Source organism: Rhinopithecus bieti, unplaced genomic scaffold, assembly GCF_001698545.2.
Source record: "Rhinopithecus bieti isolate Rb0 unplaced genomic scaffold, ASM169854v2 scaffold_28055, whole genome shotgun sequence".
Classification (NCBI taxonomy): domain Eukaryota; kingdom Metazoa; phylum Chordata; class Mammalia; order Primates; family Cercopithecidae; genus Rhinopithecus; species Rhinopithecus bieti.
In genome coordinates this window covers 749,165-776,705 of record NW_016812914.1, presented here as the reverse complement: position 1 = coordinate 776,705, position 27,541 = coordinate 749,165, and the positions used below count along the sequence as shown (strand labels likewise).

Sequence of the window (27,541 nt, the reverse complement as noted above, 5' to 3'; positions counted from 1 at the left end):
GCAGTCTGTGTCTGGCATGTGGTCCCTGGGCCTGCCTCTCCCTAGCAGGAGACGAGGGCTGTGCCCCCTTCAGAGGGGGGGCCCGTGCCTCTGCCCCCCACCCTCCGAGCTTCTGCATGGCCCTCCCCAATGCCTGTGGGGACTCCCAGGGATACTTTGTCCCCTAGAGTCTAGACCAGGAGTTTCCAAACTGCAGCCCGTGGTTCAACTCTGGCCCTGGCCTGTGTTTGTCAATAGTTTTATTAACACACAACCACGTGCATGCATTTGCCCATCGTCTGTGATGCTTTTGAGGCATGGTGGCAGAGTTTCTCGAAGCTGAAAACACTTAGCGTTTGGGCCTGTGTGACACTGTTTGCCAGCCCTGCCCTTTCCCCCTTCCTCTCGAGGCTGGTGTTTTTCCAGCCCCATCTCAGCGGGTAAGCGACAGACCAGAGCTTCCTGGCCGCCTCCTGGGATCTGAGTGCCGTGGTGGGAATTGCCGCTTGGGCATCTGGCTTCATGCCTTGTAGAAACAGGTCTCCCTATGTTGCCCTGTTCATGCCTTCTGGGGCCTGGCTTCTCTGGCCCCAAGTCCCTGAAATGTTGAGTGTCACCAGGTCACCTGCAGAACATCCTTCACAGTGCCCAGTGTGACCAAAGTGATGCAGCAGCAGAGCCACCAGGAACAGTGACCTGGGAAGGGCTGAGGGCGTGAGAGTGGCAGGTCTGCCCGGGAGGCAGCTAGAGGGCACTTCAGCTCATCCTTGCCACTCGCTTGAGGTTCCCAAACACAAGGGCTGCAGGAAATTCCTATTGGGTGTTTGCTCACTTCCTGCAAGACCCTAGGCAAGCCAGCCACAGCACGTGGCATGTTCATGTCCTTTCGTAGCCACTAAGTCCCTGAGCCTCCCAGACCCTCAGCGTCGTCTTCATTAACATTGGCGTCCCTCCAGCCCTGCAAGCTGGGGGCAGTCAGGTGAGGTGTGCGGGAGCCCGTGGGCCACCATTGCCCTCGTGAGGCCTCCTGAGGAGTGGCCATTGTCACATTCCGGAATTCCTGTCAGTCCTCTCAGCTCTTTGGGGACTGCCATCATTTCCCCTCTTCCGGCCCTCTTGGAACAATTGCTGTTATAAAATACCCCGTATCCATTTTTACCTACCTGGGGGTAACCGCATCTGACGGGAGGGAGATTTTTGCCTGAACCAACAGGAAGCATCTGAATCTCAGCCTCGCTGGTCTCTGGACAACTGTGCGTGGGGTGGTGCCCAGTCCTGAACCTCAGGCCCCTCATCAAGCCGTGCGCCCAGCCCCCATTTCTCTTGGGTGTTTGCTCAGTGGCCATTACGACTCCATGGAGGCAAACCAGGGACTCACAACTAGGGGCCGCCATTTCCTGACTTGTGATAGAAGTTCTAGAAACAGACCTGGAGTGGTAGTGCACACCTGTAATTCCAGGGCTTTGGGAGGCTGAGGCAGGAGGATCACTTGAACCCAGGAGTTCAATACTAGCCTGAACAACATAGCGAGACCCCATCTCTAAAAAGTCTCCTAAGAATTAGCCAGACGTGTTGGTGGGTTCCTGTAGTCCCAGCTACTTAGGAGGCTGAGGCGGGAGGATCGCTTGAGCCTGAGAGGCTGAGGCTGCAGTGAGCCATGATTGCACCACTGCGCTCCAGCCTTGGTGACAGAGTGAGACCCTGTCTCGAAAAGAAAAATGTTCTAGAAGTGGAAAGCTCAGCGGTGGGATGGGGTGTGGGAGGCCCGGGCCGTGGGCCCCACCTGCCCTGGAGTAGGGTGTGTGGAGCCAGCCATCCAGGTGCGGTGCAGGGAGAGGCTCAGGTGCCTGTCTCCTGCCACAGTGCACGTGCCGGAAGGACATGGTCAAGATCTCCATGGACGTGTTCGTGCGCATCCTGCAGCCCGAGCGCTACGAGCTGTGGAAGCAGGGCAAGGACCTCACGGTGCTGGACCACACGCGGCCCACGGCGCTCACCAGCCCTGAGCTGAGCTCCTGGAGCGCGTCCCGGGCCTCGCTGAAGGCCAAGCTCCTCCGCAGGTGAGTTGCCAAGGGGCTGCTGCGTGACTGGCCCAGCGTGACGGAGGGTGGCCCTGCCAGGTGGCCCAGGCTCCTTCCCACCTGCAGGGACTCCAGGCTGTGTCCTGCTCCTCCCTTTCTTCCTATCCACCCCGCCTCCTCGTTCGTTCTCCTCCTCCTGTTCTGTCTGTTTCTCCTCGAGTCTGAGACAGCGTTTTCTCGAGGCCTTGCCTTGCTGGGGTGGGTGGGCCCCGCTCCGGCGGGCAGTGTCTGTGCCGTTCACACGCGCGGGCTCCCCATACTCCCTGTCACGTCCCTGCCAGGAGGCTGACCCTCAGCATGGCATGCTTCCAGGCCCCATGCCACTGCCTCAGCAGAGTCACCAGGCCACATGGTTCCCTGTTACTCTCACAGCGTTTCTGCTGTCGGGCTCCTCGGGCCCCTCCCTGGCACTGAGAGCAGGCGGGTCCCGTGCAAGGACTCACATGGCATCAGATGGGCTACAGAGCCCCTGCCCTTCTGTGTCTGCGGTTGCTCCTTCGGTGTAAAGGTGCTGCTTGGATTTGAGATCGTGGAGAGGATTCAGAAGGCTGGCCCCTGGCATGACCCTGGATGCCCTTCTCCTACTCAGAACCCCTCCCTGCACGTCGGTGTCTCCACTGCCGCACAGATCTTCCAGCCAGGTGTCTGATGTCCACCTGGAGGAGAGGGCAGAGCGTTTGCAGCCTCTTGGCTTCTGACTACAAGAGGCCATGGGGACACAGAGGCAGGTCCTAGCCAAGGAGGAGGTCCACTTCATGCCCAGAGTGAAGACAAGTGCTGGCCTCCCCGGCCGCCACTCTGGGAAGCGTCCAGGCTTCCAGGGCTCTGAGCTGCTCCCGGCACAATTATCGACAGATCTCACTCCTGTTTGGTGCCCAAGAAACATTCAGGGAGCCCCTGAGCATGAGCTGGAGCCGGGAGGGACGGCACAGAGTGGGCTCAGCTGACTTCTCCTGGGTAGGGCCAGAGAGCAAACATTTGTGACTTGCCAACTTGGCAGGCCAGACCTCCTGTGTCTCGATGTCTCGCCGACTCATGGCATCTCAAGGCCCCTGCAGATGATAGACAGAGAAGAAATGTGCGGGGCTGTGTCCGTGAAGCTTTGTTTACACACCCTGAAATCCAGATCTCATGATTTTCACATGCTACCAAATATTATAATTTTTCTGTTTTGAGCCACTTAAAAATGTGAATATTGGCCAGGCACAGTCGCTCACACTTGTAATCTCTGCGCTTTGGAGGCCAAGGAAGATGGATTGCTTGAGTCCAGGGGTTTGAGACCAGCCCGGGCAACATATTGCCATCTCTAAACAAAATTTAAAAATTAGCTGGGTGTGGTGGTGTGCTCCTGTGGTCCCAGCTACTCAGGAGGCTGAGACGGGAAGATCACTTGAGCCCAGGAGGTGGAGGCTGCAGCGAACTGAGATCATACCACTGCACTCCAGCCTGAATGACGGAGCAAGACCTTGTCTCTCCGGGAAAAAAAAACAAAACAAAACCTGTAAACACTGTTCCTACCTTGTGGGCCGTACCCAGACTAGCTGCTGGCAGGTCTGGTCTTTGGGCCAACAGTGGTGGCCCTGGTGTGGGGGCAGCCTCCGCCTTCCCTTTGAACAGTGGCCTGCCTTCTGCAGCCATCCAGTCACTGCTGGCTTGATCTTATCCCAGCTGGCGATGGATGGTGCCCACTCGAGACCCAGCCACTGAGCACCAAGGTTGGGGACGGCTCAGCCTCGGCCCCCACACCACACTCTGAAGAAACAGGCCTTGGAACTGGTTTCTGAAAAGTCACTCCTGGTCCAGTAACTTCTCCTGGAACTGGGCATGTCCATCTGTCTGTGAGTCTGGGACTCCTGGGTGGTCTGGGCGTCTGCCTGGGCCTCCTCTGTCTTCCCCGCCCCCTGGCCTGTCTCGGAGAATGTTCCCTCCACCCTGATGCCATCCCTTGGTGTAGGGCAGCCCCACCTGACAGCCCCGCCGAGGTGAAGCCGTCTTTTCTGCTCTTGTGATCTGTCCTTTTGATTTCCTGCCTTTTGCGTGCTCCTCGTGAAGAGCCGCCTCCTGGGGAGGCCACTCCAGGCGGCCACACCAGCACAGAGCTCGTGCACCCAACTCCCAGGCCCAGCCGGACGTGCTATTTGCATAATGGTTAAATTGATTGTGGCTCAGGCTAATTGGTCAACAGAGCGGATTGCCAATAGACTGGCACCAAGTTCCAGGAGTGGAATGGGACTAGAGGCCGTCTAAATTGCCTGCCAGGAGGAGATGCGGAAGCCACTGCGCTCACCGCTGCTCGGAACCATCTTTGCACGCAGGAAGTGGACCCCCCCAGAACCAGCCCTTGCGTGGCCTGGCCTCCCTGCCCCAGCCGCCCCCTCGCTCCTAGTCATGACCTGCTCCTCCCAGGAGCCCCCTCCCGCCCTCTCCTGTGCACTCCATCCTGGGGGCTGCCTTCACCCAGCAGCGAGCCTGAATAACAAATGAAGTCAGCTTCCCAAGGGTCTAGTTTTCTTTAAAGCCTTCAGTATGTAACACAAGGCTGATTCGCTTATTTTTTTTTTTTTTTTTTTTAAGTCATGGTGGGTGCTTTTCTCTGGAGAGGCGGATGGGTGACTCACGTTTCAAAGCCCAAGCTGCCCCTCCCGCCACTGGGGAGGTGGTCGGTTCTCCCCTGAGCAGTGCTCTCTCCACATGGCCTGCCTTCTCCCCTGACCCAGGCTCCCTCCCTGAGGGCGTGTCTTGGGGCCAGGGCAGCCCTGTCTGAGCATCTGTGGCTCAGGCTGGATCGGGAGACACGGTAGACTGGCACTGTCTCCCAGACAAGGGGCTTGTGGACACAGGCTGGATCCTTCTCTGGTGGGGGGAGCATCCTGGGCCCTGCAGGGTGCTGAGCAGCATCCCTGGCCTCCACCCACTCCATGCCAGGAGCACACCCCAAGTTGTGATAACCACAGATATCCCCAGACATCGCCCAGTTCCGCGAGTGGGACCCCTGCCCTACACCAAGGGATGGCATCAGGGTGGGCGCTGTGCCCTCACCCTGGTGCAGTCCAGCTTTCCCTGCCCTCAGCGTGGCTGTGGGACGACCCCATGCATTTACCAGGTGCCCCGTGGGGTGCGGATGGTTCGGCACAGCCGCCTGAGCTCAGAGGACATGGCTTGCTCCCCGCTCGCCACCTTACACGGGTCTCTTCCGGAGCTAAATCTTGTCGGGCGAGCGTTGGGGGCTGTTTGTATTCTTCCCCTGATGGATGGGTTGCCTAAAACGGCAGCCTGGCTCCTGGCGGGTGTCCTCGGCCTCCCCACGCCTTGTGTTGCTGTGCGTTCCTGCGCCTTGCCTGAGCCGGAGCCCTCACAGTGCTCTCTGGCACCCACGCGGCGCTCCTCCGTACAGACTCCTTCCATGCGAGAAGCGCCGTGTACACACGCTCCAGCATGTACGCGCTCCCTGCAGGACATCTGTGCACCCGCCTCACCACAGCCTCCCTGGCCCACTGCTGCTCTGTGAGCCCGGCTGGGCCCAGGTCTCGTCTCCCCTACCCCTCCGAACTCCGTGCTGCCGGTCCCCTCTGGTTCTGCCTTGGCCTGTCGCCCCCGCACCAGTGCAGGACACCACCCCAGCTGCACCCCAGCTGCGTTCCTGAGCCCTCCCCACCAACAGGGACCTCAGCCCTCAGGGACAGAACCTCACGAGCACAGGGACCTGCCAGCCCCTGCAGGGAGCATGCAGCCTCAGGGACTCACTGTCTCCTGTCTCTTTCCTAGAGCTGCCGTTCATTTTCTCAAAGGTGAAATTCCTCAGCACAGGGTCTAGTCTTGGGGGCGGGGAGCACTGGGCCACTTGGGGGCAGGGGGTGGGTGGGCGGCTCTGAGGGCTCAGTCTGGGGCCAACCTCCCAGCCATCCCTAAGCCTGGGGCCAGGGCTGGGGCAGCCCCAGTCCTCCCCGCCCTGTGAGAAGCCCTGAGCCAGCCCGGCACTGAGAGCTGATGGTCCCACTCTGGGTGCTGCAGGTGGCCCGTGTTACTGGGTGACAGGGCCAGAGGCCGTCCACCCTGCCTCCTGCCATACAAGCTGCAAAGGAAACCTGCGTCCACCTTGGAAATATTAGAGCAGTTATCTGAACTACGTCCCGACATTTGGCTCATAGGAATGAGCCCAGGGGCGTCCAGTTAAGCCTGGCAGGCTAAGTGCTTATTTATCTCCACTCTCTCCTGAAACGCCCCTGAAACGCCACAGAGTGAAGTGCAGAGAATAGGAGAGGGGGCAGTGGCAGCTGAGCATGTCTACAGGCTTTGAGAAGCAGGGAAGGGTGGGCAGGAGACCTCCTGGGCCAGCAAGCAGGAGGACAGCCAGCAGGGAGCGGCTGGTCTGCACCACGGGGCCACAGAAAGACAGCAGGCAGACATGGGCAGCTCCTGGGGGGCTGGGGGGATGCAGGGGTAACCAGCAGAAGACAGTGGGTGGCTCTGAGCAGGAGGGAGCCACCTTCCTGGGGTTGGCAGTGGGGCCCAGCTGCTAGCCTCACATCCCCCCACCCCCAAGGCCAGAAGAGACAGTAGAGGGGGTAGGGTCCTCTCCCAGAGAACAAAGGGGCCCAGTGGATCAAAGCCACAGATGCTGATACTGGGGCTCCCCTAAAGTCACAGGCTCCTGCCCTCAGCAGCCCCTGCCACTGCCTTCACCAGGCCCAGCTCACACAAGAATTGTCACCGTGCACAGAGGGATCAACGGCCAGGGGGCCCAACACATTGGAGGCCACGCTCCCATGACAAAGCAGGGCCTGCACAGAAGAAGGGAAGAGCTCCGAGGAAGGAGGATGCAGTGAGCTCAGGGCCCTGGAGCAGCTTGGGACTTTGCATTATGGAAGAAGAACCATTGCTGTGAAGAAGAAACATTCCAGGAACGAGCGGCTCTCAGATGTTACCATCTAGAGGAGAGAAGCGCCCTGGTGGATTGGGAGGCTCTTGAAGAAGCCCCTCCCACAGCATAGACCCTCAGAGCTGGAAGATACGAAGGATCAGGAAGTCAGAGGCGTAGTCTAGGAAATCTAGCCCCTGATAGGAGTTTCAGAAAAAAAGAAAAGGAAAGTATCCGAGGACCCAAAGACTTTGCATTTCCAGGTTTAAAAGTCCAGAAAGTCCACCCAAGAATGGAAATTACCCAAACGACAACACATCGCTGTGAAACTTCACAACTCCTGGATTAAACAAAGGCCGTGAAAGCTTCCAAAGCAAATAGATCACATAAACAGCCCACCAGACTGAGGCTGGGCATGGTAGCTCACGCCTGTGATCCCCGCACTGTGGGAGGCCAAGGCAGGAGGATCACTTGAGGCCAAGAGTTCGAGGTCAGCCTGGGTGACATAGCTAGACCCTGTCTCTCCAAAAAAAATAAAAAAGAGCAGGAGACCCTATCAGCATTGGATCTACAATCATAATGCCACAAGCTAAAAGACAAAGGAGAAAGGCCTTCAAAAGTCAGAAGAGGAATAATTCTCCCCAAATCTTTCACCTAGCCAAATTGTCAAGAAATGTGTGAGGGGAATAAGGATCTTTGTAGACACACAGAGTCTCGTATTCCATCTCCTTTCTCAGGAGGCTGCTTCAGGATGTGCTCCAGCCAAACAAGGATGTAAACCAAGGAAGCCATGGGATTGAGGAAACAAGATCTAACCCAGGAGAGTCAAGGGGAGTCTCAAGATCATGGGAGAAGGAACCAAGACTCCTAGGGGTATCATGGAGAGAAGGGGACACCCTGCACAGGAGACCACAGCAGGAATTTAAGAGCAACGGCAGGGAGCTCAGAGATACCAAGGAAGCTAGGCTTCCAAAGCAGGCCAGTTCCAGACCCCTGTTGGGGGGGCAGGGAATGTGGCCCGAGTTGCTCTGTGGCTCATGGATGCACAATGTTTATGGGGCATAAAAGTGTAAACATGGAATGTGGCTGCAGTGGAAGACAGTGGTAGGTGCAGGGAGAGAAGGGGACGGTCATGGAGGGGAGCAAGGACGGCCACACCCTCAGCACCTGTGCCGGCAGCCAGACCCAGAAATAAGCATCGGGTGCAGAAAGACGCGAAAGGGGATGAAGGCATCAGGGTCAGGAAGAGGCGTGCCCTTAAGACCCCACAGATGCCCCAAGTGATGGATGCCCCTCTGCCGTGGGCTGTGCCCCCCTTGTTGTGTCTGTGTATTGAGCCCTACCCAGTTCTATGCAGTGTGGGACCCAGGGGCCTCAGCCTGGCACTGCTGCAGGTAGGAAAGGGCCGGGCTGCAAGGATGAGGCCCCAGAGCTCTGATTGGACACCAGGATGGTCCTGGGCCCCCTGGGGCAGACACAGAAGGCTGGAAGGCTGTGGCGGGGGCCATGGCCAGAAGCGACCTCTAGGGTGGGTTTTCAGGGTGGGAGTGGAGGGAGGGACCGCAGTGGGTGCGAGAAGGGGCTATGGAGCTGGAGGCAGCCAAGGCCAGGTGAGTGGAGTGGGAGGGCAGCCTTCTGCTGGTGTTGTCTGGGACCAGGGCAGGTCCACCGTAGGATCCTGGCCCTGCAGCCCTGGGGCATTCCCAGACCAGGAGGGCAGCCCACCTTGGGATGACAGTGGTTACAAGAGCCAGTTGCACCCAGCACCAATCTGAAGCTTCCTATTCCTGAGCCTGCTGTCCCCACATGGGGCAGGCACCCAGCATTTCCCCAGCCCTCAAGTGGACCCTGAGGCTGCCTGCCCGGAGCCGTCCTTGGGCTGCTGTTGTGGAGAACGTTCTCTGGAGGGCAGAGGCAGCTCCCGTGTCCCCCACCCACCTCCTGCTCCCTGTGTTAGTGACTCTGGCCCCACGCCCGCTCCTGCCTGCCTCCCGCCCCTGCCCGGCCGCCCCACAGCGACCTTGTGTGCACCATGCTGTGTGATGCCATGCCTCTGGGCCACCCGCTTTCTGCCTTGAGTCATTGTGGTGGGCCATGCTGCAGACATCGGGGAGCACTGATTCTAGTGAGTTAGGCAGCTGAGGAGCAAGGAGGGCTGGCAGTGACTAGTGTTCTAGGAAGGCTTCCTGGAGGAGGCGCCCCAGAAGCCAGCATGGAGCACAGGGCGGGCAGAGTGGCTGGGAGCAGCGGTGGGCAGGGGTCAGGTCCGAGTGTCCTGAGGGAGCATGGGCTGTTGCTGGCCCATGTGACAGCCTGGCTCAGGCAGAGGCAAGGAGGTCCTGGTGACAGAAGCCCCACCAGTGGACCCACCCCACCCCCGTCAGATGAACCTGCCCCACCCTGGTGACCACTTGGTCCTTGGAGGGGCAGCTGCCACAGGGACCCCGTGGGATTGAGGTGACTGAGTCTGAGCCCACAGGGACAGGGGACACGGGAAGCACCCAGAAGCCGCAGCCGGCATTGGTAATTGTCCTGGAAACACTGGTGCTCCCAGCTCTGCCTGGCTGCTGGCGGGCTTGACACAGCTAGCTCTCATCTGGGAAGGGGAGAAAGGCCTCTGGGGAGCCGGGCTGTGCAGCCTCGAGCTCATGGCCTAGTGAGGCCCCTGGCCAGGCCAGGGCTTAGGGCAGCTGCAGGGGGTGGGCCTGGAGGAGGTGTAGACATCACACGCCCAGGGGAGGCGCCAGGCCTCGGCTTCTCCGCACTCCCGGCTTCTGCCTGAGCTCCCTGGGAGCCACCCCCTCCGCATCTCCAAAAACTTTTGCTTCCTTCCTGGAAAGGCCCTGGAGGTCCCCGGGGGAACCTGGTGCAAGGCCCTGGCCACTCAGCTGCAGGTTCACACCCGGCTGTCACTTTTCCTCCTTCCTTTTGCAGCCCCCTCTCATTTCTAAGGAGTCCTAGCTCAGCCAAGTCTGTAAGCCTTGGGTTGAATCCCTCACTTGGGGCTGGTGTGCAGGGACCAGGACCTCCCTGATGTACCCCGGGATTGTGGGTGTCCAGGCTGGGCATGCAGGATGCGCCTCCTCTTGGCCCACGCCTGCCCTGTGAGCAGATCCAGGGCTCAGGGTGCAGAGGAGGCCCTGGCGGACCCTGGGGCGTGGGCACAGGTCAGAGCAGCGGAGTGTGAGCTGGGGCTCCCATGCGCCTCAAAGGCTGCAGAGAGAGGACCCAGGGAGTCGGGGACAGAGCCAGGTGCCCAGGACCAGGCGTCCTGGGGAGTTGAGCAGAAGTCCTAGAGAAAAACCCCGTGAAATTTACATTCTAGACAAATTAGTCTGAAAGAAAACAGACACTGGAAAAAGACTGAGGAGGAGAGGAAACCAAGTCTAGAGAGGAAGAAAGAGCAGACCAAAAGGCCGGGGCTGTCGTAAGTGTCTTCTTCGTTCCGTTTGTCGTCTAGGCGTTTTCCACGAGCTGCTGTTTCCCTCGGAGCTCACACCCCCTGTGTCTCTGTCCCGTGGCACACGTGGCTCTTGCCGCCCCGTCCCGCCCGCCATCCCACCTGGTGTCAGTCGGCTTCCCATCTCCAGCTGTCATCAGCGTCCCCTGCTTGACACCGTCCCCACCATGTCCATCGCCCCATCTCCCTTCGGTCTTTCCTCCCAACACAGCTCCTGCCCCGCAAAAGCAGAACCCCACCCAGGGTTCCCTTTACCCCCGGCCTCCAGCCAGGAGGCTCCTGCTCATGGGGCTCTCTTCTGGGGGTGGGCGGGGCTGCGCGCTGCCGGACAGAGTGCACGGACCTGGGGCTCTTCCCTCCCTGGTCTCCTCTCCTGCCTGATAAACCTCCCTCTCCAGGTCTCACCGGAAACGGAGCCAGCCCAAGAAGCCCAAGCCCGAAGACCCCAAGTCCCCCGGGGAGGGTACGGCTGGGGCGGCGCTCCTGGAGGAGGCTGGGGGCAGCGTGAAGGAGGAGGCCGGGCCAGAGGCTGACCCCGAGGAGGAGGAGGAGGAGCCACAGCCACTACCACACGGCCGGGAGGCCGAGGGCCCAGAAGGTCAGTCCCTGCCAGCCCGGGCCTGGCACCTCTGCTTTCCTACCCCCAGTGGGCATCTCCTAGAAGGAACCAGTGCCTGCTGCAGCCAGAGTCCCCGCTTTGTAAGAATCCCATTCACTGGCTTTCTTGCCTGGGTGGGGCATTTTGTGAAAATAGACATTGTGAGGTGGAGGCCGTAAAAAAAGTGCCTGCTCCCCCAGAATTGAGAAGAGCAGTTACCAGAGACCAGGCGCAGTGGCTCCCACCTGTAATCCTAGCACTTTGGGAAGCCAGGGTGGGAGGATCACTTGAGTCCAGGAGTTTGAGACCTGTCTGTACTTATGATAAAAAAAAAAATTAACCGAGCTTGGTGGCTTACACCTATAGTCCCAGCGACTTGGGAAGCTGAGGTGGGAGGCTGAGGCTGCAGTGAGCCGTGCTTGCACCACTGCATTCCAACCTGGGCAACAGAGCAAGACCCAGTATCACACGCACACATACAAAATAATAATAATAATAAAATAAAAGACCAGGATGCTGTATGTGGCCCAGATGCTGGAACACGCCTGCAGCGGCCGTGGCCGCTTCTGAGCAGAGGGCCGGTCCTGACCCGTGAGCGGGTCTCCCACCTGCCCTCGGGCCTCCCAACTCTCCTGGGGCTGGTAAGACGGGGCAGCTGCCTTCCCACAGGAGTGTGAACCAGCAGTTGTGAACGGGGTGTGGGGGGCTGGGTGGCAGTCTCAGAAACATTTCCTTCTCCAGGGCGAGCTTTTGGCTGTGGAACTCCCACCTGTGAGTGTATAAAGGTTCCTGTTTCAGGGTTGACAGCATTTTGTTTCCGGTGACTGGGTTTTATCTTCTCAATTTAGAGCTTTAGCTGCTTGGGAGTCTGCGCAAAGTGGCCATTCCCAGCTGGGGCTCCCTGCTGGGAGCCCTTTGCTCTTCCCACCCTTTCCAGGCGCCGTGCAGGGAGCAGGTGTGTGGGGTGTGCTGGCCAGCCTGCCTCCTACCAAGGGCTGCCCCCTGCTATGGTGCCTGAGGCCCAGGTCATGGGGGCCACATTCGCCGGAGGGTCCTAGTCCTCAGTTTCCCTCTGTATGAGCCTAGCACGACCTGGTCTGCCTCCGAGGTGTCAGGTCTCCAGGACATGCTGGTGCCCAAGGTGAATATTGTCCTTGGAACATGGCAAGAGGCCCAACCATGGTGCCATTCAGCAGACGTGAGGCCCCTCCCACCTGCCAGGGGCAGCCGTGGGGCACCTGATCTGGAACGATGGGGTCGTGGCCCTTGCAGTGCTCCAGGAGGCAGGCACACCCCTGCCCTCCCCATATACATGGGGCAGGTATTGAGGGTCACAGCTGGCCAGTGGCTGTGGGCCTGAGGCAAGAAAAGTGAGCATCCCTGGGGGAGAGAGCAGAGGCCGGGGGTGAGTTTGCTCCTGACGTGCCACTCACTCAGGGGGGCCTGTGGGCTCTGTCTGTTCAGCACGTCTCAGGAGGGTCTGCTGGCCTAGAGAGGCAAGACGAGGAAAGCAAAGGCATCGTGGGTAGAAAGGAAAAGCACAGCTGTCATGGCACTGTTCGCACGTAGCGACGATTCTCTACTGAGAAGCAGCGAGCAAGTCTGCAGGCGGAGCCACACGGTGACTCAGGGATCGAGCAGAGCTGCCGGAGATGAGCGACGGGCACAGAAACCCGATCGTGCCTCTCCTCTGTGAGCTGCTCGCAGCAAACGTGTCTCCCAAAGATACCCCTTATGGTGCTACCAAACAGAGATAATGGATCTTGGAATAAACCTATTCAAAAAAATGATCTTTATGGAGAAAATTAGAGACTTTTTTTGGGAATAAGAAAATAGCTAAATAAACAGAAGAATGTACCAGGTGTTAGGAGAGCTCCTGAGCAGACAGCTGACGGCTCCCCCCACATTCTCTGCAGGTTCAGTGCAGCCCCATTTGGGATCCCAGCAGGGTTTGCTGATTTAAACGCAGGCGGATGAAAGCCCAAGGCCTGTCAAGAGGCCAGGGCTGCCCTTCCAGAAGGCAGGGCTTGCTTGCCACAGAGCTTGCAGGACCCAAGCAAAGATGGCAAAGGGTCTCGGAATAGGAATCCCAGAGCAGTGGACATGGTGTGACACCTGGAGTCCTCTCCTTCCCCCGGTCCACGCTGCCACCTCTCTGAACGCCCTGTGGCTGCTGAAATGAATGACCACGACCTTGGTGGCATAAAACAACACACGCTCCTTCTCTCACAGCTCTGGAGGTCAGCAGCCTGACACAGGCCTCAGTGGGCTAAAATCATGCTGTGGGCAAGGCTGCTTCCTCATGGGGGCTCCAGGGAAGAACATGTTTCCTGCCTTTCTCAGTGTCTAGAGGCACCCACATCCCTCGGTTCAGGGCCCCTTCTTCCCGCTTCACAGCCACAGTGCAGCCTCTTCTGGTCTCTCTCTGACTCTTACCTTCCTGTCTCCTACCCGGTGAGGTCCCTGGGTCACCCGGATGCTCTCCTGTGTCAGGGTCCTTCACTCAGTCCCACCTGAATGTCCTTCAGCCACGGGAGGGGACAGATTCCCAGGCTCCAGGGATGAGGATACAGACGCCTCTGGGGTCATTCCTCTGCCTGCCACATGCCTAGGCATTTCTGTCAAAAGAGAACTGGCCAACTGGAAACACAAAGCAGGAAAGTAGATCTTTATAACCCAAAGCTAAGTGATTCTTTATGAGGCCGGGCGCGGTGGCTCAAGCCTGTAATCCCAGCACTTTGGGAGGCCGAGACGGGTGGATCATGAGGTCAGGAGATCGAAACCATCCTGGCTAACATGGTGAAACCCTGTCTCTACTAAAAAAATACAAAAAAAACTAGCTGGGCGCGGTCGCGGGCACCTGTAGTCCCAGCTACTCGGGAGGCTGAGGCAGGAGAATGGCGTGAACCCGGGAGGCGGAGCTTGCAGTGAGCCGAGATCCGGCCGCTGTACTCCAGCCTGGGCGACAGACCGAGACTCCGTCTCAAAAAAAAAAAAAGTGATTCTTTATGAAAAAGCACAAACCAGAAAAAATAAAGATGGACAAATTCAGTGACTCTCAAATACACTGCTGTAAGGATGAACCTTAGGAAAAGTGAGAAGACAAGCTGATAGGTAGGGAAGATACTTGCCACCCATCACCGACCAAGAGCAGATAAGAATGCCTGAGGACCAGGAGGGGCTCAGCCCCCCAAGGGAGAGGGCACAGAGGAGGAGACCCCTGAGGCTAACGAGCCCAGCCTGCTCTGGGAAGCACTGAGGAGATGCTGCTGTGTGCTCCTCGGACCACCAGAGGTGAAAACTCCGACCGTGCCCAGCCCTGGAAGCCGGTGCAGCGGGCAGCCTAGTCCCCTGCTGCCTGGGACCTGCATGAGTCCAGCTGCATTGGAGATGGACCTGGCCTCATCCAGAGAAGTGGAGCATTTGCAGACTGCACACCCAGAGCTTCTCTTGGGGCACGTTTCCTGGAGAGAGCCTTGCCAGCGGGGGGGCACTAGGACTGTGCAGACACAGGAACAGGCAAACTAACCAACCTCCATCGATGGAGAGGGACAGGAATCAGTGCCTCCTCATGCCCTCGTCTGCCCCGCAGGCATGAGGGCTGGAGGCCGCTGCTCCGCGCCCCGTGGCTCTCAGACGTGACCTTGCGTGGCACAGGGCTTCTCATATGCTGTGCTCCGTTTGTTTAAAGCCCACAGATGGGGCGGCTGAGATGACTGAAATGTACAGTCTCACACCTGTGAAAGCAGGAAGCTCACGGTCCAGGTGTCAGCCAGGCTGGCCCATTCCGAGGACCCAGGAGGATCTGTCCCGGGCCCCTGTCCTGGGCTTGGAGGTGGCACCTTCGTGTTCCCGTGGTGTTCTCCCGAGTGTGTCTGCCCAGACTCCCCCCTTCCTAAGGACACCAGTCACGCTGAGCCCGGCCCGCCCCGAGGGCCTCATAACTCATTGTGTCTGCAGTGATGCCCTTCCCAAGCAAGACGGCATCCCAGGTCCAGAGGCTAGGACTGCAACCCCATTCACCAGCACAGGGCGAGGGGCTGCCTGTGGGGCAGGGGCAGGCACAGGTGCCTATCTGTGCTGTCATTCTGCAGGGCCTGTGTCTACACTGCAGGTCTGCTGGGGTCTGGGAAATCCTCAGAAATAATGCAGACTCCAGCAGGCAAGCCGGGCACCGGAGCGTGGGCCGTGCTGGTAGAGGTTGAGTCCCTGGGCTGGCTGCGGTAGCAAATGGCCTCGTGTCTCCTGAGCAGGAGTCTGCGTTTGATTCTGGAGACTGTGAGCCCCAGGCGAGGTCGGCAGGGGAGTGGGGGATGGGTGCAGTTCAGGGTCTGTTCCAAGGGGGACTGTGGGATGTCCCTGGAGGGACTGGCACGGGACGGGGATGGCTGAGCCATGACCGTTCTCTGTGTTGGGAGCTGCATGGGCCACCTTGAGCTTGGGCCTTGGGAAAGTACCTTTCTCATGGGTCAGAACGTGCTGGGGGGCTGTGCGTGGTCTCACAGGACAGGGTCAGTTACGGGAAAACAAGCGGGCAGAGAAAGATGCAGGCTTGGGTTTGGGGACCCGGGCCCACCCAAGCCCATCGGTTAACTGCCCATGTGACCCTGAGCTGGGACACTGCCTTGATGGGCCCTTCAGGAGGGCAGAGACAAGAGAACACACATCCTCCCCAGGCCAGCGCAGTGTCGGGAAATGAGGCAGGCTGCTGCCGCCGCTGCCATCTGTGGGTTATCTGTGGGTTTGGGCAGCGAGGAAAGTGGCCCAGTCCTGGGGAGACTTTCACAGAGTGGAGGTGGCTGGTCAGAGTCTGGCCTGGGTTCTCAGTGGGGCCTCCTGGGAGGCGTCGCAAGGATCCCCGGTACCACGGGTGTCTTCCTCCCTCTTGAGCAGACTGCAGGGGCTGGCCAGCCTCAGGCTGGAGGAAGGGCGGCCACCACCTTCTGCAACTTGGTTTACCCAACTGGCTAGCAAAGGACTGTGGCTTCGCTTCTTTTCTTTTACTTATTTTCTGTTTTTTTTTTTTTTTGAGACGGAGTCTTGCTCTGTCGCCCGGGCTGGAGTGCAGTGGCCGGATCTCAGCTCACTGCAAGCTCCGCCTCCCGGGTTCCCGCCATTCTCCTGCCTCAGCCTCCCGAGTAGCTGGGACTACAGGCGCCACCACCACGCCCGGCTAGTTTTTGTATTTTTAGTAGAGACGGGGTTTCACCATGTTAGCCAGGATGGTCTCGATCTCCTGACCTCGTGATCCGCCCGCCTCGGCCTCCCACAGTGCTGGGATGACAGGCGTGAGCCACCGCGCCCGGCCTCTTTTTCTTTTGAGATAGTTTCACTCTGTCGCCCAGGCTGGAGTGTGGTGACGCTATCTTGGCTCACTGCAACCTCCACCTCCCAGGTTCAAACGATTCTCCTGCCTCAGCCTCCCAAGTAGCTGGGATTACAGGCACCCACCACCATGCCCTGCTAATTTTTATATTTTTAGTACGGATAGGGTTTTACCATGTCGGTCAGAATGGTCTCCAACTCCTGACCTCAGGTGATCCACCCACCTCATCCTCCCAAAGTGCTGGGATTACAGGCCTCAGCCACTATGCCCAGTCTTCTTTTCTTTTTCTTTTCTTTTTTTTTTTTTGAAACCGAGTCTTGCTCTGTCACCCAGGTTGGAGTGCAGTGGGTGCAGTCATGGCTCACTGCAGCCTTGGTTTCCTGGGCTCAAGCAATTCTCCCACCTCAGCCTCCTGAGTAGCTGGGACTGTGGACATGCACCACAACTCTGCTCATTTTTCAAAATTTTTAGTAGACATGAGGTCTCGCTATGTTGCCCAAGCTGCTCCCGAACTCCTGGGCTTCACCTCAGCCTCCCAAAGTGCTGGGATTACAGGTATGAGCCACTGTGCCCAGCTCTCTTTTAATTAATGTGACTTATTTACTAATCTGCCCAAGCCTACCCACGAGGCAGCCACACCCTTCCCAGCCCTGGCGTTACCTGTTCTCACTTGGGCCTCACCATGGCCTTGGCCCATGAGAGACTCAGGTTCAGGGAGGTCTTGAACCAGGGGGTCCTGGTTCGCCTCTAGTCTCCCCTCCCCATGCGTGGTCCTGGCTGGATGGGCGGCTTTCCCTCCCCGACTTGCCTGCTGGAGAGAAGCTTATGCCGCGTGGGAGGGAGTGGAAACCAATGCCCCATCTAGCTGCCTGGCGTAGGCGAGGCCCTGGCCTGGTCACTCACCATCCTGCTTAAAGATGTACAGGGCAACTCACCCCCTCCCGAGATTTCCGGGGGTCCACACACCCTGTGCAGTGGTCACAGTGCCAGGAGGCTGGACCTGGTGCATCTCTGAGGCCTGTGGCTTCCACGGGTCCCTGAAGGGATCAACCCCCCACAGAAAGGCCAGGGACCAGCGAAGAGGGTTGGGGCCACCTTGGTGCCATGTCAGGGTCTCTGCCCAGGGAGGGCTCAGGGCTGGCGCTTCCCCCCACACCGACCGACCTGGACACCCTTATCTCTGTTCCACAACAGACTCCTTCTGAGGAGGACCCACTCTGGCAAGGGTGGGTGTTTTCTTGGACACAGCCCTTCTCCCTGGAGCCCGCAGTCCCAGGAACCTCTGGACAGGAGATTTATCTCGAGAGAGCCTCACAGATGCATATTCACAGTCAGGGACGCCACAGGAAATGCATGCCACAGGGATGCGTGAAAGATTTCCTGAAGCGGTTTCTGGTCCCCCTTGAATGCCAGTTTCACGCCCCTAAAAGCTATGATGCTGAGGCACCTTTCAGGGCCTAGCAGTGGGGTGTGGGGTTCTGTGTTTTCATATGGAACAAGCTGGGAAAGGGCCGGCACCTCTTGCTCACGGGGCCGGGAGTCATCAGCGTCGGGGAGGAAGCCCCTCCGGACGGGAGGGGCCTGAGGGACAGTTGGGAGTCTGCTTCCCAGTGGCCGTTGGCGTCCCCTACCCCATTCTTACTGGCTGCTTTGAGGTCTGGGAAGAGCGGCCACCCTATTGCCCAGCCCTAGGAGGGACTAGCAGCCCCACCAGCCAGCCCTGACCCCAGAGCCAAGCAGAAGGCAGGAAGGTGGCCTCGTCCACCTCTCCTGAGCCTGTGGGGAGGCCCCGCCTCCTGGAAGAAGGCCTGCAGTGACACACAGGGTCGGGGGGCAGAGCCAAGAGGGGGACCCAGGAGGGCTGGCACAGTGCTGTCCTGCCTCCCAGAGGGTGGAGAAGCTGCGATGAGCACAGCAGCTAGCCCCTAGCCCTTCTCCTCCCCTCACCCTGGAGTGCCGCTCTCAGGAGAGGCTTGGTGGCTGGTGACTGGCTTTAGGACACGGCGAGCAAAGGCTGCCATGTCCTCCGTCTGGAGGGCAGCCCCAGCTCATAGTGAGGGGCTGCGAGCTCAGCCCGGGGACCCCCCAGCACATTCCAGCTGGGCCTCAGGGACCGTCAGGTGCACCCGGCTGTGGGTTCAGCACGGGAGGGTGGCGGTGTTGGAGGGGGTGGCCAGGGAGCCCCTGAGACTGGGGCTGGGTTGGCCCAGGCATGGCGGCCAAGCACAAAACTTGAGGGAGGGCTCCGGAAGCCAGGCCGCGGCTGATGGCTTGATTTCAGCAGCCTTGGGGCAGGGACTGAGCGGTGTCCTTGCAAATGAGTGGTTTCTTGCCCCCCCTCCACAGGGCAGCCTGGGCCTCTGGGCCTGTCTTGGGGTTTGCTGGAGGCTCTGGTGGAAACCCAGATGCTGAGGAGAAGTGACCCCGGTGCCCCAGGCAGGCTAGTGAGCCCTGATGGTGGGGGTTCTGCTGTGACATCTTCCCTCTCCCCTAAAAAGAGTGCTAGCAGGTTCTCAGCTGGCTGCCCTCAGGGTCCTGGGCGGGTCCTCAGCTGGCTGCCCTGGGTGGGGGGGGGGAGCCTGGGCGGGTCCTCAGCTGGCTGCCCTCAGGGGCCTGGGCGGGTCCTCAGCTGGCTGCCCTCCGGGGCCTCCGTGTACCCTGGGCCCTGTCTGTACCATGGTCCCTGCTCGCCTCCCTCAGGCCAGGCAGGTGAGGGGTGTGCCAAGGCCTCTGTGGAATGTGGTCCCCGTGGCAAGTACAGAGTCCCAAGGAATGGCTGCGGAGTGTGCTGCCATCTTTCGGTGTCCTTCCTGGTCTTCGGTGTCTCCCTCTAACAGGGTCCCCTGTGCGTCTGCCTGGGAGCCAACGGGAAAAGGGCTGGAAACTTGTTATTGCAAGTTGGAGAATCCAGGGCGCCAGCAGGCCGGGCTGTGTGTGAAGTGCCTTGAGGCTGCTGGTATTGGCACTCACTACTGTCTCCAGGCAGGGGATGGGGCGGCACCCATCAGCCGGGCACCCGAGGCTCCAATTACGTCCTCCTCTGTCTCCCATGCCTGGTCCCTCTGGGAGACAGAGCTAGGCAGCCGACCGGGGAGGGCTGTGGGGAAGCGGGACTTGGGGCCATCCCTGTCCTTGGAGGAGGAGGGACAGAGCCCTACAGTGTGGCCCTTGGTGAGAGGACAGCCCCTGGGAGGCCTGGGGGCCGATGTTGGCCTCAGCTCCCACCCAGACTTGCCTCCCGAGCAGAACCAGGGCCTGGGGCGGTCGTACCAGTCGCCCCTCAGGTCCCCGTGGGTGGGGGCAGGATGCCAGCCCCTTAGAGAGGTGGGGACTCCCCAGGGACCCTCCGAGCAGACACCTGTGGTCTCATGTGAGGACAGCCTGGCTCTGTGTTCTTGGCCCCACAGCCCTGGCTGGCGTCCCCTGTGCGTGGAGCTGTCTGTTGTGTGTGAGGACAGCCCAGTTCTGTGTCCCTGGCCCCCACAGCCCCGGCTGGAGTCCCCTGTGCGTGGAGCTGCCTGCTGTGTGTGAGGGGTGGGTGGGGGTGCCGGGCGGGGGCTCTGATGAGCGGTTCCTCATCGCCTCCTTCCCCACTTCCTCATGTGTGCACTGAGCAGCCCTGCAGCTGGAGGCCATGAGGTTGTGTCCTGGAATCTTCCTCCCTCTGCTGAGACCATCGATGCCCCAGGTGGGACCCTCCTGGGCCAGATCCCATGCCAGCCCCCACCCCTGGAGTTCAACCTGACCGGGTGGTCCTGGCTCAGGAAGCCGGCTCAGCCGTGGGGGAGCCTGAGTCCCAGTCCCCGGTGAGCCTGGATGGGCACCGCAGCCTGCAGTGTGGACGGCAGATCAGATCTGCCGTCCTGAGTGAGGCTGGGCAGGTGCTATCATGGGTGAAGGAATATTGGATGTCCTTAGGGAAACAAAGCTGTTTGTCCTCAAGTGCCTTTGACACTCGCAGGACGGTGGCTTTCCTGACAGGTGCGCGGGGTGAGGCGTGCGGCCTCCGCAGCCTGCCGGGGCTGCTCCAGCTTCCTGTGGTGAAGCTTCCAGCCCTGGTGAAGGAGCCTCTCCCCTCTGCATCTCCATGCCTCCACTCCCAGCCTGCCAGGGAGGGGTGTCTCCCCTCTGGCATCTGCAGAGGAAGAAGTGTCTCTTCCCACGCCAGCCTGTCTACCGTGTCCACTGTTTACCTCCCCTGGCCAGATAACAGCGGAGGGGCCAGATACCAGTGGAGGGGGTCAGATAACAGTGAGGGGCCCAGATACCAGCGGAGGGGAAGACCGCACTCCCCGCAAGGCCAGGCTGGTGGTGTTCCAGGCTCCCCTGCCGGGGTGGAGGTCAGGGAGGAGCCTGGCCAGTGTCCCCAGTGCCCCGGAATGCTCAGGACTAGCAGGGGTGGGGGCCAGGGCAGTGGCAGGGGCTGCCTTCGCCTTATGGCTGCTTGCCTGTCCCTCTTGGTGGGCGTGTGCCTGCCAAGGACACCGTGGGCGGTCCCCGAAGCCTGCAGATGGAGCTGGGGTGGGTATGGGGAGGAGAGCTGGAGTAGGGAGGGCAGGGCTGCCTCCATCCCTGGGGGAGGCTGTGGGCTGGGGGCCCCTCGTGGGAGTAGGTGGGGCAGTGTGACTTCCTCCTGGCTACAGGGTCTGCTGGGGGAGGGTCCTCACTTGACCCTTCCTGGGGTCAGTGTGGGTCAAGGGTTAAGTGTCATCCCCGGCCCTTGGGAGCCTCGTCACTGAGGCTCTCAGCACTTACCGCTGGTCCTGGCATCTTGACTGTGGAACTGGGAGCAGCGCGTGGTGGGTTTTATAGCAAGTAGTAAGATGTGGGCGTTGTGCTCCAAACCAGAACCCGTTAAGTGCCACATGGTCAACAGTTTAGTGTGCAGAGACGAATTTCCTTCCCTTGATTTTTCCTCTTTTTTCCAGCCTGTTGGGGGAGGTGGAGGTGGTGAAATGTTAGCAGTGTGACGGGTTCATCCTGGTCTGCTTGGGGCCTTCCGGTTTTAGCACTGAGAGCCCCACAGCCCGAGAATCCCTTGACACCAGCCACTGTCCCTCTTCACAGAGCACTGAGAGCCCTGGGGCCCAGAGACACACAGATGGGGGCCTGAGCCCCTGTCCCCCTTCTCCAGATGGAGCAGGCAGGGCCCTGGGGCTCCAGGGCTCACAGTGTTGTGGGGTCCACAGTGCGCTATGCAGCCAGGCTGGTCTTCCTTGAGGACAGGGCTCCGAGGTGCCATGCCAAAATTTACCCTGAGCGCAGTGGCCCTCAGAGGGATCGTCCCAGCACAAGCTTCCCACAGCCCGACACAGAGCCCCGCTGGGCTCACATGGAGCTGTGTGTAGGGCCGGGCCCTCCCGGGGACTCCAGGGCAGAAAGCTTTCCCAGCATCTAGAGGCCCCTGCGTCCCTCAGCTCGGGTCTCTTCCTTTCCCTTCACAAGCACAGTGCAGCCTCCTCCAGGCTCTCTCTTGACTCTCACCCTCCCGCCTCGTCTTGTGGGGGCCCTGTGAGGACTTTGGGTCTCCCGGATCATCCAGGATCACCTCCTATTTCACTCAGTCCCACCCACAGAGTCCCCTCTGCCAGAGTCCCCCATGTCCCTCTGTCATGTCCCGCATCCACATATCTGGGAGAGTTGGGACCACACGCCTCTGGGGTGCTGTGATTCAGCCAGCCAGGCTGCCTATCCCAGTTTTATTTGCTTTACTCACACCCATCCTGGCCCCAAAGTAAAATGCCACCAAAGACGTGTCACCTGGCCCCTCCCTGTCACCTGTCAGGAAATGTCCCCAGTGCTGGCCCTGGGGAGTTCCACACAGAAGGGTGTCGGGCCCTACAGGCCCGTCTGACGCTCCTGGTCCGCTCATGTGACCGCCCGGTTGAGGTTCATTCTTTTTTTTTTTTTTTTTTTTGAGACGGAATCTGGCTCTGTGGCCCGGATTGGAGTGCAGTGGCGTGATCTTGGCTCACTGCAAGCTCCGCCTCCCGGGTTCACACCATTCTCCTACCTCAGCCTCCCCAGCAGCTGGGACTACAGGCACCCGCCACCGCGCCCGGCTAATTTTTTGTATTTTTTAGTAGAGATGGGGTTTCACCATGTTAGCCAGGATGGTCTCGATCTCCTAACCTTGTGATCCACCCGCCTCGGCCTCCCAGAGTGCTGGGATTACAGGCTTGAGCCACCGCGCCCGGCCCGGTTGAGGTTCATTAAGATTTTGTGCGTTGTTCAAGGTTTTACTTCTGTCAGAAGCAAAACCCTTACCGTTTCCACATCAACAGAAGAAACGTAAACAGTTCAGATACTCAAGAACACAAAAAGTGCTTCTCCCGCACCTCCCCCCCCCCCGGGGAAATGCCGTTTGGTGCAGCCCACCCAGGTGGGAGCCCGGAAGACAGAGCAGCCTCCTCCGACTGGGTTTGGTGATGCGTCTCCCCACCTGCTGTGACCCCAGAAGGCACCTAGAGCAACACCTGGTGGGTCCTCACAGGCCTTGGCGGGCGAGTGCTGCTGCTGCGCCTGCGTTCTGGGGAGAACAAGGCCCTGGGGGTACCTGGCCTGGTGCCCCTGCGGTGATCTGAGGTGGCCTGAAGCCTGTGTTCTCTGCCCCCGCCATGTTCGTGTGGCCTCTCTGGGCTGGAAGGGGCCCTCGACCATCCCAGCCAAGGTTGGGGGATTTCTGGGGAGCGTGGGACCAGCACCTGAGCCCAGGTTCTCCTCCCTGACCGCCCTCTCCTCTCCCCACAGAGGATGGGAGGGGCAAGCTGCGACCAACCAAGGCCAAGAACGAGCGGAAGAAGAAGAGCTTCGGCCCCCTGCCCCCGCAGCTGCCGCCCCCGCCTGCTCACTTCCCCTCTGAGGAGGCGCTGTGGCTGCCATCCCCGCTGGAGCCCGCGGTGCTGGGCCCAGGCCCTTCGGCCATGGAGGAGAGCCCCCTGCCAGCGCCCCTCAACGTCGTGCCCCCTGAGGTGCCCAGTGAGGAGCTAGAGGCCAAGCCTCGGCCCATCATCCCCATGCTATACGTGGTGCCGCGGCCCGGCAAGGCAGCCTTCAACCAGGAGCACATGTCCTGCCAGCAGGCCTTTGAGCACTTTGCCCAGAAGGGCCCAACCTGGAAGGAGCCAGCCTCCCCCATGGAGCTGATGGGGCCAGAGGACGGTGGAGCCAGCAGTGGGGCTGGTCGCGTGGAGACTAAAGTCCGGGCCGGAGAGGGGCAGGTGGGGCGGATGGGGGGCGGGGAGAAGGGGGGGCCGGTGGGGCAGAGGGAGCTGGTTGGCGGGGGGAGGCGTGGAGGCGGGGAGGAGGGGGGCAGGTGGGCAGAGGGAGCTGGGGGATGGGCAGGGAGGGAGTGGGCGGGAGGGCTGCTGCCCTGGTCCTCACAGGGAAACCGTGGTCCTTCTCACAGGGCCAGATGGGGTGGTCCGTAAAGTTAGAGGAACAGAGGAGGCCCTGTGGCCTTTGCTGGGGACCATCCCAGGGGAAGGAGACTCAGGCCCCTCAGAGGCACACTGACTGTGTGGGCTTCCAAGGGGCCACCCAGAGGGGTTCCTGTAGCGGGGCCCTCACTGCAGCCCCTGCTGTGTGTCAGGCACCGTCCACATTTCCAAATTGAAGCTGGAGATCAGAGAGCCGGCGCCAATCCCTTTGGGCACGGCCGCCCACACGGTCCCCGCTGTCGGTGGTCAAGCAGGAGGCTTCAAGTGACGAGGGTGAGTGGGGGTTCCCCAAGTTGGCTCTCGGCCAGCTCTGCTGCCTGCTTCGTGGGAGGCCCAGCTTCCCTGTGGCCTTCCGGTCTCTCCCGAACGCAGGCTTTCCTGTGGCTCTTTGGCCGCTTCTCTGGAAAATGGGGGGCTGCGGGCCACTTGGGAATCACCAGGCCTGGCACTGCGTCCTCCATGTGCAGACCCGCTCCTGCCAGCACCCCTCCCAGGCTGCATGCATCTCCATGCCAGAACTGGCTCCTGGCCAGCACCTCCCCAGGCCTGGGCCTGGGTGCCCCCCGCCGGTTCCCAGGTGCACGGAGCCTGCAATTCCTCTCACAGCTTCGACCTGCTCCGATACCATTGGCTGCTCCTGTTCTCCGGGTGTTAACAGAGCATGACTGCGCATGACCAGGGGCCACGGGGGCGGGGGAGGGGGGGGGGCAGGCAGAAGTGCTTTGGCACCCCTACAGAATGAGGGGAATGGGGAAATGGGTCCAGAGTTCCAGGAATAGCACCATGGGGGGCCTGAAGAGCTCAGGTGGGTCAACTATATCCTCTCCCAGTTTTCCACCAGCGGTGGTTTTCCAGTGCCAGCCGTTCCCACAGCCATGTCCATGGCTGAAACGGCCCAGCAGGAAGTCTGTTCTCAAAAGTATTGGCAGCTGCCTCGGGGGCAGGGGAAGTCACTTGTAATTCAGTTTGCATGAGCAAGGAAAACCCTCACCCAGCTGGTCACCCAGGCAGGGAAACTTCAGGGCAGGGTGGTCACCGGGCAGGCCCAGGTCCCACCCCCTGATGGGTGGTCACCTAGTGCCAGCTGGTCACCCCCTGCTGGGTGGTCCCACCCCTGGGCAGGCGGTCACCCCGGCAGGCGGTCACCCCCGATGGGTGGGTCCCAGAGGCAAGTGGTCATCCCCGATGGGTGGTCCCCAGAGCAGGCGGTCACCCCGATAAGATGGTCACCCAGGGGCAAGGCAGTCACCCCTGATGGGTGGTCACCTAGGGCAGCCTGTCACCCCCGATTGGTGGTCACCCAGAGCAGGCGGTCACCCCCGATAGGCGGTCACCCAGGGCAGGCAGTCACCCCGATAGGTGGTCACCCAGGGCAGGCAGTCACCCCAGTAGGTGGTCACCCCCGGCAGCCTGTCACCCCCGATGGGTGGTCACCCAGGGCAGGCAGTCACCCCGATAGGTGGTCACCCTGGGTAAGCAGTTACCCAGGACACGTGTAGGGAGGCAGCTGCTGTTAGAGACGCCCAGCTTCGCTCTGCTGGCTGGGCTGCCCACGATGGGCGGTTCGGGGCCGGGAAGCTCGTGCCTCCCCATGGAAGATTCCTCCCGGGGCTGAGCACAGGCCATCTGGGCCTTGGAGAGTTTGGAACAAAAGGCTCCTGTGAGGCTTTGAGTGGGAGGGGAGAAGATGGAATCTTCAATTTAACCCTCAGCCGAGAGCTGCTGTCTTGTGTGCAGAAGTCTTGCTAAACCAATTTTTCATCTTCCGCTTTGGCCTTTCACTGGGGATGCATGTAGAATCTGAAAATGGTCTGGATGGCGTCTTTCATCCTGCATGCAATTTGAGGGGTAGGGAGAGGAGGGTTCTAGAAGCGCCTGAGATCACAGGGCGGGAGCTCCCAGGAGTGGAGGAATCGGCAGGGGGACAGAGGCATGACCAGGAGCCTCTCGAGCTGCCTCGGGAAGGGGCCTTGCCTTCTACCCGGATATCTTTCCAGAAGGCACCTCTAGGGCCTCCGTGGACTCCCCACTCCCCACACCCCACTGTGGCCCTTTGGTGAGACCGGAGCCTTTGCCTGTGAGATCATCACGGCCCCAGAACCCCAGGTATCCTGGGGTCGTGAGTGACAGACACAACCAGTGGCTCCGTTCTCATCCCCAGGGCTTCAGGGCCGCTTAGGGCCTTCCCTGCGCTCAGCTGGCGGGACTGTTGGGTTTGGGTTTTTAGAGGAGTCTTGGCCTAAGGGCTTCCTGAGTTCCCCGTGGGAGTCCTGGGTCTCCACCTCAGGGAGCCTGCCCTGCCCTCCTCTAGGTGAACCAGGGGCAATGCCACAGCTGGACTGATCCCAGGACCCCAGGATCCCCTTTAGGTTGGGCTGAGGGTTGGGCCACAGGAATGGGCACCCCACTTCCTGGGGACAGCACCCCTGTGTCCACAGGAGATGCAGGGAGGGGAGGTGGGGAGATTGAGGTGTGACAGCTGGCAATGGAGACTATTAGAGTCCAATGGGAACAGGCGACAGGCGGGAGAGCGACAACTGTGGCTTCTCACCAGCAGACCTCAGCAGAGTTTCCCTGTCACGCACCTCTTCCCAGCACAGGCTGCCTTGGCCTCCCAGCCCTGGGCACAGCCCCTCCTGCCTCCCTGCCACACTCCTCCGGCACCTCCCTGGAGTTCAGGGAGTCTGTGCCTGCCCAAGACAGGAAGGACAGTGTCTCTGAGTCTCTCTGGTCACTGCCGACGCCCCCACACATACTCAGACCCCAGGACGGGTGTAGGGCAGCCGAGGCAGGGCTGGACACTTGAGTTTGGCCAGTCCTTGCCCCGGAAGGCACCGGGCGAGTGGACGGCTCCAGATGTCCAGGGAGAACCAGGTGTTGGGGGAGGGGCTCAGAGGAACCACGTTTGGGGCTCCGTCCGGCCTTGGGTGGCAGTCGGCCGAGACAGACGTGTCCCCTCCTGTTGATGGGATGGGACGCTGCAGTGCCAGCTTGATGGGCATCGTGGAGAATGGGTCAGCCAGGAAGCAGGTGGAGGGGGAGCTATGGGCCAGGGACCCTGTGGGCAGCCAGGGCTGTAGACCCAGGGCCATCTCCTGGGCAGTTGGGGTGATTCCTTGGATGAGTTTTCAGGGGACTCAAGTGTCTCTCCCTCTTCCCCGTTCTTCTAGAGGCGTCCCCTTTCTCCGGGGAGGAAGACGTGAGTGACCCCGAGGCCTTGAGGCCGCTGCTGTCCCTGCAGTGGAAGAACAGGGCGGCCAGCTTCCAGGCTGAGAGGAAGTTCAATGCAGCAGCCGCGCGCACGGAGCCCTACTGCGCCATCTGCATGCTCTTCTACCCCTACTGCCAGGTGGGGAGGCGGGCCTTGCGGGTCCCAGGGAACCCCAGAGGCAGGGGCAGCGGCAGAGGGCGAAGGAACTGGCACCCCACATGCCTCCCTCTCTCACGCGGGGCGGGGTGTTGGCCAGCACCCTGGGTTGTGAGGGCTTGTTCCTGATAGCTGTAGGCGGAGCCTGGTCTCGGTTTTGTGGGAGTGAAGCTTACCAACGTGCACATCCGCAGCATGAGCCATGGTGGACGGGGCAGAGGGAGGGTGTGGAGGCTCGGGGTCACTGGCCTCAGGGAGCGCCCAGCCTGAGGGGTGCTGAGAGGGGCCGGGTGGTGTGGGGGTGGGGTGAAGGCCCGGGTACACCACCTGGGTGGCCGGGCGGGGCTCCTGCAAGCCCTGGCCTGTCTAGCTGACCTGGGCACCTGGCTGAGGTCCCGTTTCTGGTACTCTTTCCACGCTGGCCTCGCCTGTC

The 27,541-nt window shown here is 60.5% G+C and overlaps 1 protein-coding gene across 1 annotated transcript in view; it reads left to right on the top strand.

Annotated features, from left to right (window-relative positions):
- The window catches only part of KDM4B (lysine demethylase 4B), a 137,955-nt gene that overhangs the window by 90,919 nt on the left and 19,495 nt on the right, over positions 1–27,541 (top strand). Inside the window, 5 exon segments of the mRNA XM_017847185.1 lie at positions 1,843–2,039; positions 10,777–10,976; positions 23,053–23,522; positions 23,894–24,014; positions 26,912–27,090. Coding sequence (XP_017702674.1) covers positions 1,843–2,039; positions 10,777–10,976; positions 23,053–23,522; positions 23,894–24,014; positions 26,912–27,090 — 1,167 coding nt within the window.